This window comes from Bactrocera neohumeralis, chromosome 5, assembly GCF_024586455.1.
Source record: "Bactrocera neohumeralis isolate Rockhampton chromosome 5, APGP_CSIRO_Bneo_wtdbg2-racon-allhic-juicebox.fasta_v2, whole genome shotgun sequence".
Taxonomy (NCBI): domain Eukaryota; kingdom Metazoa; phylum Arthropoda; class Insecta; order Diptera; family Tephritidae; genus Bactrocera; species Bactrocera neohumeralis.
The window spans coordinates 37,055,624-37,069,729 of record NC_065922.1 but is presented as its reverse complement, the minus strand read 5'-3'; the positions used below and the strand labels follow the sequence as shown (position 1 = coordinate 37,069,729).

Below are 14,106 nucleotides of genomic sequence, written 5' to 3'. Positions count from 1 at the left end.
TATACTTATGTGGGCTAGGGTCACCAGTTTTTACCCATTTTTAATAAAAAAAAGTCCTGAGTTTAGGTATTGAGCTATAGGATTTCTTCTAAAGGTTATACATCTGCTCATCTGTAGCAACTCCGTAACCTATCGGGTTTGAAATGTATTAATGTGTTTATTTAATGGGTTGTGAGTCTTTCTTTTTGGAGAGCGGGGTCTCGTTCACTTAAAAAAAACTTTAAACCGCAAATAACCTTTCCAGCACCCTTGTACCTAATAACAGATTTGTATCCTAATTTGTTGTTTAGTTATTGAACTTTATATGTTTTTGCTTAACGGTATGTAGCGGGCGTGGCAATGGTCCGCTTCCGCCCATCTGCAACACCAACCGTCTTAAGTTGCCGAAAAACCTGTGTACTAAGCTTCATTGAGATATCTCAATATTTACGGGCGGACGCGCAGACAGTCACCCGGAATTGTACCCGTCTCGTCGTCCTGATCAATTACATATATGTACATATGTATGCATGTACATATACATATGTGTATAATTTTATATCTATCTCTTTTAGTTGTAGTTGAGACAAACAATCGGTAGGTAAACAAAATTATAATAATAATTATATTATATTAAATAAACAAAGAAACAAAAACAGTGTTGCTGCATTGAATATAGCAGAAGAAATAATTTAATAAAGAAATCAAAAAAAAAAATAAAACAGACAAAAATTTACTTGAAATAGTTGGATAATATTTCTTTACAGGTGAGTATCCTCCAGTTTGTATGGCAGCTACATGCTATAGTGAACCGATATGAGCCGGACATAGCTAAATTGGCTCAGCTCATCATGTTAATCATCATTTTATATATATTTTATAAGGTCTTTGATTTTTTCTTCAGCGTGTTACAAACAAATGTAAAAATGCTTTTTTCTCTGTTTCTTCATATTTTCTAAAACTCCATTTCAATTCCTTCAATTTGACACCAAAATCATTAAAATCGGTTAAGATTTACCGAAACTACGAAAAACCATTTTTTTCTTTATTTTTTCCGAAACTCCATTCCAATCCCTTTAATTTGACCCCAAAATCATCAAAATCGGTTAAGATTTACCGAAACTACGAAAAACTCATTATTTTTATAATTTCTTTCAATTTTCTGAAACTCCTCTCCAATCCCTTTAATTTGACACCAAAATCATTAAAATCGGTTAAGATTTACCGACACTACGAAAGACTCATTATTTTCGTAATAATTTCTTTCTTTAATTTTCATCAAAATCGGAAACTCCTCTCTTTCAATCCCTCCTCTAATTTGACACCAAAATCATCAAAATCGGTTAAGATTTACCGACACTACGAAAGACTCATTACGATTTCTTTTAATTTTCTGAAACTCCTATTTTCTTTAATTTCACCAAAACTTAAAATCGGTTAAGATTTACCGACACTACGAAAGACTCATTATTTTCGTAATTTCTTTTAATTTTCTGAAACTCCTCTCCAATCCCTTTAATTTGACACCAAAATCATCAAAATCGGTTAAGATTTACCGAAATTACGAAAAACTGTTTTTTTCTTTATTTTTTCCAAAACTCTTCTCCAATCCCTTTAATTTGACACCAAAATCATCAAAATCGGTTAAGATTTACCGAAACTACGAAAAACTCATTATTTTCGTAATTTCTTTCAATTTTCCGAAACTCCTCTCCAATCCCTTTAATTTGACACCAAAATCATCAAAATCGGCTAAGAATTGCCGAAATTACGAAAAAATTGCGTCTGGTCACCCCAGCACGTTTCCTCAATTTTTCGCTGAATTCACAAACATCAATTTCTACCAGGCGACCATAACCAGCCAATAGGTAGCTGCAGGAAAAAATTTTGATTTTCTGTAGCATACCCCAAAGGCGCGCCCGCAACTACAGGAAATGGTGGATAATGCAGTACCAACGCAGTGCCGTCCGAAAATTCGCTATAACTTTGGTAAAACTCAATCGATTTCAAAGATTTTGGTGGCAAACGAAAGGTAAACGCTCTGAGAATATAAATATATAGTGCACTTCATTTCATCCTTTACTCAAACATTGCAATTTAGTGCGAAAGAAGCGCTTCTAAAAACACGCAATACTGTTGATGTGGAGCATATGAATTGATACTATATCACATACTGCACGTATAAAGGTAGCTGAAGGCATTAGTAGCACAAAGATTGTTTCATCTTGTTTTATAAATACAAAATTCGAGTTTTTCATTGCAGTGTTACTTGCTCGCATATTCTTTCATAATTGTCGTCCTTCTGTGGTTTGTTAACATTTATTCATATGTAATCGTGTAGCTGTACGCTTGCCCTTTAATTTGGTGCCTGAATGCACAAAATCGGTGGCGAATTATAGAAGTTATTCGTGTTAACGTGGCAGGAGCCTTCATTTCCGGCTGTCCTGCAGCTGTGGTTAAAGCAGTTTCACTTGCGCCTTTGAGGTATGCTACAGGAAAAAATATTTTTTTGCGGCAGCTACCTACTGGGCGATTCTGGTCGCCTGGTGCAAATTGGCGATTTGGGAAATGAAATTTTTTGCTTGCGCCGCCGTGTGGCTGGGGTGACCAGATTGGAATTTTTTCGTAATTTCGGCAAATCTTGGCCGATTTTAATGATTTTGGTATCAAATTGAAGGGATTTGAAAGGAGATTTGGGAAATTGGAAGAAAATAGCAGTTCTTCATAATTTCGGCAAATCTTAACGGATTTTGATGATTTTGGTGTCAAATTAATGGGAATGGAGAGAAGTTTTAGAAAATTGGAAGAATTGAAGAAAAGGATGACTTTTTCGTAAATTCGCTAAATCTTAACCGATTTTGCTGAGTTTGGTGTCAAATTGAAGGGATTTGAGAGGAGTTTTGAAAAAAATAAAGAAAATGATGATTTTTCGTAATTTTGGCAATTCTTAACCGATGTTGATGATTTTAGTGTTAAATTAACGGGATTGAAGTAAAGTTTTGGAAAATTGCAAGAGAAGAAGAAAATAGCGATTTTTTCGTAGTTTCGGTAAATCTTAACAGATTTTGAAGATTTTGGTGCCAAGTTGAAGGGATTTGAGAGGAGTTTTGAAAAAAATAAAGAAAATGATGATTTTTCGTAATTTTGGCAATTCTTAACCGATGTTGATGATTTTAGTGTTAAATTAAAGGAATTTGTGAGGAGTTTTGAAAAATTTGGAGAAAATGAAGAAAATGACGATTTTTTCGTAGTTTCGGTAAATTTTAAAGGATTTAGCCGATTTTGGTGTCAAATTAAAGCGATTGGAGAGAAGTTTTCGAAAATTAAAAAAAAAAAAACCTAAAATTTTGAAAAAAGTTATTATTACCTTTTTATTGAAAATAAGTAAACAACTCATCATTTGAATTATTTTTGTTGCAATTTATTTAATCTCTAAATTAGGTTTTAACATTTAATTATCATTTATCAATACAATCTTTTTTTATTACGCTTTGGCTTATCCCAGTAGTATCGGTAAGTAAGGTTTAAATATTTTTGTGTTTTTGTTTTATTTTTTGAGTTTCATCTACATTTGCTTACGGCTAATAATACTAGAGTTACCGTTATGATGTGTGTTACATACAGTATGCGAAATCGGAGCTTTTGTGCTATTTTACTTTCAGATTTTGTTTTTAATGTGTCTTAAATATATTTTTATTAAAAAGTTCAGCGTAATTGCTTGCTTTCATTTTCGTTTTTCTTTAATGCTAATAATTTGCTGAGCAATACACTATTTTGTTTTATTTAATTTCATTTTAGTCAAATTATTTTATTTCTGAGCATTTTTTTATGTTTTGATGTTTACATTTATTTATATAGGTATATATTTTTTTATTTTTAATTAATTTAATTTTTTTATATTATTTTTTTATAATATTTTTTTTTTTAATTTTAATTAATTTTTTAATGTATGCATATGTATTTATTTTTGTTTTTGCGTTTTATGCAGTTTCTATTGAAAAGTGCCTTATTTAGACACTGATAAATTTTTTAGTTTCTTCTAAGCTTAATTTTTTATATATATTTTTTATTTTTAAATATATTTATTTTTCTTAAATTTTTTTAAAATTATTTTTTTACATATGTACATACATACATACATATATTTTTTATTAGTATTTTTTTTATTTTTTATCGCTTTTTCAAGTATTTGCCTTTCTTCTTCTTGTGCTGTGTTCTTCTTAAATATTTTTTCTGCATTTTTGAGTTCAGCTATTTTACACTTAAAGCTAATGTTTTTATTGCACTTTAGTTGATATCTGCATTGTTGCTATTTGCTATATAGAAAACTAATTTTTATTTAATACACATAAGAACAGCTTTTATATTTTTGATACAAAGAAATACATTTTTAATGCTATTATATAAATTACTATTATTTTTTTTTATATTTTTTTGGTTTTTATTATTTTTGTATTTACAGCCTAAGTTTATATTCGCCATTAACATACTTTTTCATTAAATTTTTACTTTTACTTGCTTGACAACTTATTGAAATAGTCTATTTGCATTAAATATAAATTTTGATTCATACTTTCACATATTACACTATTCAAACTACGTTATGTAATAATTTTTTATAATATTTTTAGTTTAATTTTTTTTTATTATTTTATTCTTTAATTAGCTACAACAAAAATGTGTTGGAAAACAACTTACAAAAACAAATTTTTATTACAAATTTCAAAACCTCACATTTATACTTACACCTTTTTTAATATTAACAGAAAACAAACAAATATCTTTAAGTAAAATTTCTTATAAAATCGCTATGTATATGCGTGAATACCCTTAATGGTGCTTAGAAAATGAATTTTACATTTGCAAACATCATGTATAAGTTTTTGCTGTACATATATACAATCTGGTTTTTATATACATATGTATATATCGACACTTAAAATGTAAAAAAACGTTGTGATAACCAATATATAACCAATATGTAACTAATATATAGCTAATATTTAACTAATATATAACCATTTTATAACCAAAACCTTTATTATTTTTAATATGAGTGGTTTCTAGTATATCGCTTTTCCTTCGTCTATCAACTTATGAAAAGTGAAGTTACGTAATTTTACATTTTAGGTGACGATATATACTTAGACATAGCGAATGAGTGTGGTTTCTCTAATACTTCGCTGTATTGCGGAACTGCACATCTATTATAAATTCAATATTTCTAAATAATTTACATATACATACATACAGTTACTGTTTGAAACTATAATTCTTAGCGCGCTGAAGGATCTCAGCGTCAAAGTTGGTCTTCTCAAACACATACACACATTTTTATATACAATTTTAGCATCAGCTTTACTTCTCCTTTTAATTTTGCTACAACTCTTCCTCGAAAACCTTAACATGCTTTCAGAGTTAGAAGCTAACTGGCGGAAGTAGCATCTTTATCAGCTTTCTAAGACTTTCTTTCACCGCCAAGTCAGCACCAAGCTTTCGAAAAGACCCATATGTTCGTATACCTTTTTCTATAGCGTCAGTTTATCAATATTTGTTTTGGTATAATTATTTATTGTTGTTGTAACTGTATAAAACAACATATAAAACAACAACAATATATATAATTAGTACCCACACATCGATTATTATAGCTAGAGCTTATTATATCTAGTTAATTTTCTGACTAGTATTTAGTATCCGAACACATACTCCAATCTTCACACTGAAGATCCGAAAAAAATATTCCAATATTACATAATCGAAAGTTATCGCTTTTTATCTACATAATTACAAATGCACATCTATACCCATATACAGTTACAAATACATATTTTCTGATTTTTTTAGTACTTACTAATTATTATACAAATTTTTTAAATATTATAGATTTTGTAAGGCTAATGCTTGATACCTGTCTTTTCGCTATAATAATTATGATGCTATTTTTCAATATTTTATTTCGCTTTTTATTCTCCTAAGTTATGCTATGTACATAAGTATGTTGACAAAATATTGGAAAAAGTTCAGTAATTTTTCGTAATCAATAATCCCAAAAATCATGCAGAAGTATTCTTTACTTTTTCACCTTTTCCCCAATGAGCTTTCATCGTTATTTGCTTTTACGGCTGACGAACTTTCACCCGTAACATTATGGGAGCTTCAACAAAGCTTTCATTTGTAACACTATGGGAGCTTCAACGAAGCTTTTTCTTGCAACATTATGTGAGCTTTCAATGAAGCTTTCACTTGTAACGTTATAGCAAAACTTTCTAAAATTCTCAAAATTTTTAGATTAAGGCCAGTGACCGCTTTAGAAAGGTTTTTATGTATAATAATAAAAATGAAAGCTCAACATGTAAGGCAAAGGACTTCAATTTAAAAAGACATGAAATATAAACAGACTTTCTCTATGGAGGTCTATGAAACTATAACAATGACCATGAAAGCTTTTTATATCACCTGGTCCATGTCATTTTTGAAACGTTTTTATGCATAACAGTGAAAGCTCCACATGTTAGGCAAAAAATTTGATTCTTAAAAAGAACTAATATCATAATACAAGCTTTCACCGATCATTTCACTCATGGAACTTTCATCTATGAAGCTATCTGTATAAGCTATAACAATACCCCTAAAGCTTTTTATACTGAGGCAGTGGTCAAATGTTGTTTTTATGCGTAACAGTGAAAGCTCCACATTTCATTCTTCAAAAGAAACGAACTAATATCATAATACAAGCTTTCACTGATGTTGTCGCTTATGTAGCTTTCATCTCTGAGGCTTTGAAGCTGTAATAATACCCCTAAAGCTTTTAACAGAGGAAAGTGTTCAATTTTCAAACGTTTTTGTGCCTAATAATAAGATAGAAAGCTTCTTACGCAGGATTTGTAAAAATATTCTTGTTCCAATACCTTCTTGTTTGTTATATCCACATATATGACCACATGTTAGGAAAAAAACGCTCAGTCTATTGCTTAAAAAGTCATGAAATAGAGCTAAATCAACGGATATTCCTAATGTCCTCTTGGCGGGACTGTAAGTATTTAATTATTATGGATAATTCGGCGTCTACTAGTGAGATCTTTGATATCATACCACCCATCCCAAATCTATCTCTACTGTACATATTTAAAGGGTTATACCGATCCTCCACATTGCTTAATTCAAAAAATTTTAATTTAACTCACCGCTCCATCTCTTCTTATTCTTCTTGCTTTCAGAGCTTTCTGGTATTCTATGCGGTATTCGAACCTTCGTAGAAACTATCGTGGAAGGACGTTCCAGTTTCAGCTAATTAAACCCAATAGTCGCGTTCCCACATCAACCCTCTTCTCATCCACGCTTAAATCGGCGTCGGCATTAGCGTGTAGTCTTGATGCAAACTCGGCTTAACTGTATCGTACACCGCACGACTGGCATCATCTGGTAGTGCATAGACATCGGGTGGCACACAGAGTGACTGTAGCTTTGATATGTATGAGTCGAAGGGTTCATGATGCGCATAACCAGCCGGATGATGCACGGTGTACGGATGATGTGGCGGCATTGAGGCGCCATGTGGTGGCGGAGGTGGCGGCGGTGGTGGTCCTAACATACCCGGATGAGTGCCGCCTAAATGGTGCGGTGGCGCTGCATACATGGACACAGCACCGCTAACCACATTTGTGGGCGCAATGGAGGCCGTGGGTAATGGACTTGGTGGTATGAGTGTGGGATGTGATGGATGTGGCACACCGTAAGCGCTGGTCAACTGCTGATTACTCAACACCTCGGCGGTGGCGGGTAGTCCCGCCAAATTTGAGGACAAACTATTGCCTAGACCATCACTTGGATGACCGCCTATGCTGGTGCTGCTCACATTATTGCCGCCGCCACCACCACCGCCTAGTGGACTCGTGCTCATGCTTGTGCCGCCATTGCTGCCGCCGGGTGGTGGTAGTCGTACGTGTTCAAGTAATGTGATAACGTTGTTTCGTAAACTCTCGTAATAGGAACTGGATGTGGGTGGACCGCCGCTGGACGCGGTGGAGGAGGTGGTGGTGCTGATGCTGACGCTTGGCGGTGGTGTTAAATAGCTGCCGCTGTGACTATGGCTGTGACTGCCTATGGTGCCGGCGTGACTGCTGGCGAGGGAGTGTGAGATGTTTGTGCTGGCGAGGGCGTTGTTGTTGCCTCCGGTTCCACCACTGCCGCCGAGGTTGATGTTACCGTTGCCGTTGGCGCTGTTGCCGCTGCCGTTGTGATTGCTGAGCGGGGACGCGATTGAGGCGCTGGAGGAGACGCTCCCAAGAGCTGTTGCTCCTCCAGCATTGATAGTCACCGCAGCGAGATTACGCTGTTGATGAGTACTCAGCGGAGAAGCCTCCTACAGAGCGCAAGCGTGCAAAGAAAGAAGCAGAAATTTAATTATTAATTATATGAAATGATATTGAAAGTGCTTAGTAGTAAGAAGATGCTAGATATATAAGTATAAAAAACGGATGTCTGCTTTTTAAAGAGGGTTTGTTTCTCAATTTATAAAATTCGAATGTCTCTGCTTATATTTTGCCTACACTAACTATTTTTTATTGAGCTAACGTAGCACTGGAAGAAGCCATTTGTAAAAGATCATGCAATTGAGGAAAGTTCTCTGAGCGCCATTCATTGGGAGTGGCTAGAAACGATTCTTTTACATATGACTCAAGCAGCTCACGACTTCCGGTGTTAGACCAACTATCCTCTGTATAGCCAAAAAACATTCTATGGCGAGCTAAAATGAGAAGCAGAAAAATCCCTCTCCAAGGTTGCGAGTAGGGTTTGGGACTCGCCATGTAAAAAAAAATCCAATCAATGAAAAGGACAGAAGGAAAGGAAAAATCAACGAAGTTTTTCTGACGCTCGCTCAACCGTAGACAAGCCTATCTAAACTCCAAGGCTGTAATCTCTAATGTACAACAGTGAGATTCTTTGGAGTAAAGGATATTCCCAAATTTAATTTACCAGAAAATTTGTATTAGCTGACCAAATTTGACTACCGCGGCAGGATCGAATAAATTCTAGCTGAGAGGCTCACCGTTCGATCACTTTTTGCAGCAATTGGGGCTGTATATCGGCAACAATACGTTGAATATTCGCTTCCCAGATGTCAATCGTCTCAAAATGAACTGCGTAGACAAGGAACTTCACATAACCATACAAAAAAAGTCCAGCGGTATTAAATCGCACGGGAAATAATGCGCTCACCAAAAGTTTCCTTCAATAAATTTGAGTTTTGCCGACCACATCCTCCAATTCAGGGACGAAAAAATTCTTAATCATGGCCATATGGCGTTCCCCATTGACTGTAAAATTATTGCCGATTTCATTTTCAAGAAATATGGACCTATAATTGGTCCATTGGCCCTCTGCCCAAAGTGTACAACACATTCACCATACCATGCGTTATATTCCTTAGAAGTAGTGTGTATGTAGTAGCTTTTTGCTTACGATGTGGAAAGTTTCCTCTGGCGATTTTTGCCATCGAAATAAAATTGAACAGCTTCCAATGAAAACAGGACTACGGAATCGTTTAAAATGTAGCAGAAGTGTTCTGAGGAGTCTAGTGTTTCGCTAAGTCATCGAAAACTTGCCTCATGAGTCGTCTGTCCACTTTTTTTAATGACGATAACGTCGAAAAAGTTAAAGAGACAACACTTGAAAATGGTTGTGTTGGGATCAGAGGGATAGCATAGGATCAACCTAACACATTTTGGTTATGACTAAGTACTAAAAGACCTGAATCGGTTGCAAAAACAGTGTCGTTTAGAGGTCGCTAAAGAGATGCTTGGCTCCGTAGCTGGGGGCCCCACATTGATCAATCGCATTATTACAGGTAACGAGACGTAAGTTAATGAATATAAAGTCTAAACTTTCCACCAATCAAGCGAATGGCGCTCCAAATCGAGTCGAAACCGAAAAATCCAAAAATTTGGGGGAATGTCCTAAAAGGGATAGCTGAGGCTTATAACAAGAAAAAAATAATTTTTTTCGAAAATAAATATTTATATTAAAAATAATTATAATTAAATTAGGAATATGTTTGAGTTTGTTAGTCCGGGTCAAATTTGATCAGAACAAAATTTTGTAACTACTTTCATAGGAAAACTTTTTGGAGTCTAGGCACCACAGATGAGCAGTTTTGTGGCTGAATTGCTCGGATTTGGTTGGACTCTCGTAATATTATGTTATTCGCGCCGATAGGTCTAATTTTATGATTTAAAGAGTCTAAATGTTAAAACTGGCAAGATATTCACCATGTCTTCCAGGGCTCGGAAAATACCCGTGAAAAGAGGATCGACACTCACCACCTCTTCGGCGATTTCCAAGTTGCTTTTGAATGCACGAAAAGGAGCTGCCTTTATGCCGCGATGTCTGAATTTGGTATCCCCGCCAAACTAATACGGCTGTGTAAACTGATGTTGAGCAATACCAACAGCTCCGTCAAAATCGGAAGGACCTCTCCGAGCTGTTCAATACCAAACGAGGTTTCAGACAAGGCGACTTCCTATCGTGCGACTTCCTTTCGTGCGACTTCTTCAATCTTCTCTTGGATAAAATAATTCGAGCTGTAGAACTAAATAGAGAAGGTACCATCTTCTATAAGACTGTACAGCTGCTGGCTTACGAAGATAATATTGATATCATTGGCCTCAACAACCGCGCCTTTAGTTCTGTTTTCTTCAGACTGAATAAGTAAACGAAGCAAATGGGTCTGGTAGTGAACGAGGGCGAGACGAAATATCTCCTGTTATCAAACAAACAGGCGTCGCACTCGCGACTTGGCTCCCACGCCGTTGAAAGTAGAGGAAGAGGAAGACCTCTACTCCGTTGGAAAGACCAGGTGGAGAAGGACCTCGCTGCTCTTGGAATATCCAATTGGTGTCAAACAGCGAAAAGCGGAGACGAATACTTCAAGAGCAATAAAGAACATTTTTTAGGGCTTTGGATTGTGTTCCGATTATATATTATTAAGCACTAAAATGATTTTGTGCTGGATGGTAAACACATTTTCCTCAAATAATTAGTTCTCTTTGCAGAAAAGGAGAGAAAAGAGAAATCTAGAAAGCTATTTGTTTCTATCTATTTCAGTCTCTGCGTGACTTCCATTCATATGACAGCAACATAAACACGCTTAAAAAAATCTAAAATCCTTCAACTAATGTAATAAGACAGCTATTAAAGAATACTATATATACCTATATAAAGATATATTTAGGTGACTGTTTACGATGGCTGTCTGCTGAAATATTAAATTACGCTCATCTCAGTCAATACCATTATGGCATACCATCAAAAGCCTGAATAAAATCAAATAATCCGCATTAATTAGGCATCTTCATATAGCAGGCTGTCATTATTCTTCCACATCATTTAATAAAATCATCTAATTGAATTTAATTCAATTGAATTTCATACAATTCAATTCATACACGAGTCGTTGAGGCGTAATAACGATCCGATAGAAAAGTGAGGCACCTACCAAATGGGCCAAATAATAAAAATGAAGTGCTTCGCCCAATGGGGAGCGCACACAGATACACTTCCATACATGTGTTTACCGCTAGCAAAGACATGAATAGCCACGGCCAAGTAGAAGAGAGGAGCAAAGATAATATATACCCTGCTTATACCGACAATGCAGCAGTGCGAGCGAAAAGGCCGAATAGCGCACGAAGCGCAGAAAAAATCCTGAAAAATTGCATGGAGTAGAAGAAAGAGGAAGAAAAAAGAAAAAATCGAAAAGAGCGAAAAAATAAAGAAAAACTCAGAAGAGCTGCTTGAACATGAATACACACAAATACACACAATAATTTAAGTGGAGCGCAGGAAAAACACAAAAAAATACGTTCTGCGACGCCCTCTTGCGCTCAAAGTATATAACGTAATACATGGCTACACACATACACACAAAAATATAGCGGAAAAGGGGAGCTGGAAGGCAGTTGGTCTGCGCTGTTGGCGCTGCTTTGTTGTTGGCGCCAATTGCGCTGTGGGGGTTGGCATGTCGGCGGTGGTAGGCCATGGCACGCTGGGATACACACCGCAGCTTGAGTGCCACATAACACATACACACACTTATACAGGCATGTATATGCCAATATTTATGTATAAAATGCTGCGCGCTCGTTGGTTAAGCGCCAGCGCAGTCCAAGCGCACGGCGCCTCCTCAACGTTGTTGGCCTTATTTTCCCTACCAAGCCACACACACACACACACCTATGCATTTATATATTCGTATAAGCGCTTGTATGTGTCTGTGCGTGTAGTTGGCCACATGGGAGGCCAAAAAGGTTACACACAACTTGAGCAATTCTCATGTGACTACGCAGTTGGGAATGTCTGCTTGTACACCTACATGCATATGTATGTATGTGTGAGTTTGTAAAACATGCGCGTATGTGTATGATATGTTGTTGTTGGTCGTATTGAGGGCGACTGAATAGGAGCGAATTGTAATGAAACGCGATTTGTTGATTTGTTTACGACCGAAAAGGGACAGCTGACTACAAGTACAATAACGACAACAACAACATCAATAAATACAGCTAGCAACAACAACAACAAAATGTAGCAATCGCATTAGCAAACTTCGTGTATACTCCGACGGCAGGTGGGGTTGGCAGGCGCACATGTTGCTATTTGTGAGCAGTTGCATATGTATTGCATGTATATGTGTGTAAGCATGTATGTGTATATGGTACATAGGTGACCACTGGGGATAGGGTCTGCTTGCTCACCGCCAGTGCAATGCTTGGCGCGCATGCACACGCCGCCTTTAGGGATTTATGCAGCTGCCTTCAAACTCACGCGCTGCCTGCCAACGATTGCATACATACATACTTACATATGTATATACATACATACATATATATAAAGGAAAGTGTGCTTGCATTTACTTTGCCGAGGGATGTTGCCGCACTGGAAGTCCTTTTGCGGCCCAGCCCTTGCATGGAAATGCATTCAAATTGCATTAAAGCTCACTCATTGGCCGAAATGTTATTGTTGTTGTTGTTACATCTTGCTATATAAGTATTTGGTTGTCATCCGAACGCCATTTTGTTGTATGAACGCACATACATACACACATACATATAACTACTATTATATAGCATCTGTGCACTCGGCTGATTGCCAGGCACTTTTTTCTTTTTTTCTTGCTGTCGCTGTGTGAGCGCGTGTAGCTGTGTGTTTGTGCTTGCAGTGCCCATGCAATTCATCATCATTGCATTTGTTGAATTTGTTTACCTCATTTACAATGTGTATTTGTGTAATTTGTATTTACGCTTGCGTCTTAGCCCTCAGCATTTGGAGAAGTGCAAACTTTGTGAAAATTTAAGCAAAATGGAAAAATAGAACTAACCTCTTTTTCAAGGAAGAGAAATTGCTTTGATGCAAATGAATAGCTGTGAATATAACTAGGATAAATGTTGCTTGCAAAAATATAAAAAATTATGGAAATTGTTTTGTAGAATCTGATTAGAATATGTTAGAGACTTCTTACTTTCCATTGATCTGGTAATTTTTGCTAAAAAAGTGAGGTTATCCACGATGATTTTCTGCGTTAAATATATCTTATATACATACATATGTATGCATAATTTTATATATCCACATATATATTTATAGTATAAACCCATCACGATATGAATTTTCACAACTTTAAGCCTAATGAAAACGACTGTTAGATTTCTTTAAAAGCTTTTCATGACAAAAATACACCAGAAGCTAGCTTATCCCAAGAATAAAAACTATTGGAAATCAATTTTTTTAAATGGAATTTCAATTTCAAACTCAAGTTCCTTCGAATAGTTATTAGATCCACAACTCTCTTTGAAATAGCGTTGTAGGCGGTTGCTTGGGATAAGCGCTCTGAATGGCTATTATTTTAGCTAATATTTGTTTCTAAAATAGAGAGAATAACTTTTAGCAAAATAATTGAAATAAGGTCGGTTTTTCTTATAGAGACTATGCCATAACTGGGAAAAAGCAAGAAAATAACTTCGTTCTAAACTTATTTCTCTTTGGCTTTACTGTGCTCTGGTAAAACTTTGCGCCACTAAATACAATTTAATGCCAGAAAATGTGCGGATACTTCATTAACCCTGGACG

General features: G+C 35.7%; 2 protein-coding genes across 9 annotated transcripts in view; one reads left to right on the top strand and one right to left on the bottom strand.

Annotated features, from left to right (window-relative positions):
• The window catches only part of LOC126759623 (serine/threonine-protein kinase Smg1), a 69,845-nt gene extending 62,547 nt beyond the window's left edge, over nt 1-7,298 (top strand). The window contains exon 10 of the transcript XR_007667034.1: nt 7,200-7,298. The gene's annotated coding sequence lies outside the window, so the exon portion shown is untranslated. The remainder of the gene's footprint in view (nt 1-7,199) is intronic.
• Nucleotides 3,379-14,106, bottom strand: part of LOC126759624 (ankyrin repeat and KH domain-containing protein mask) — a 42,783-nt gene continuing 32,055 nt past the window's right edge. For 6 of the 8 annotated variants that reach the window (XM_050474515.1, XM_050474518.1, XM_050474516.1 and 3 more), the window contains one exon: nt 3,379-8,344. In XM_050474515.1, coding sequence (XP_050330472.1) covers nt 7,322-8,344 — 1,023 coding nt within the window. In that variant the 3' untranslated portion in view covers nt 3,379-7,321. The remainder of the gene's footprint in view (nt 8,345-14,106) is intronic. The other 2 variants (XR_007667035.1, XM_050474522.1) reach the window with 2 other exon arrangements.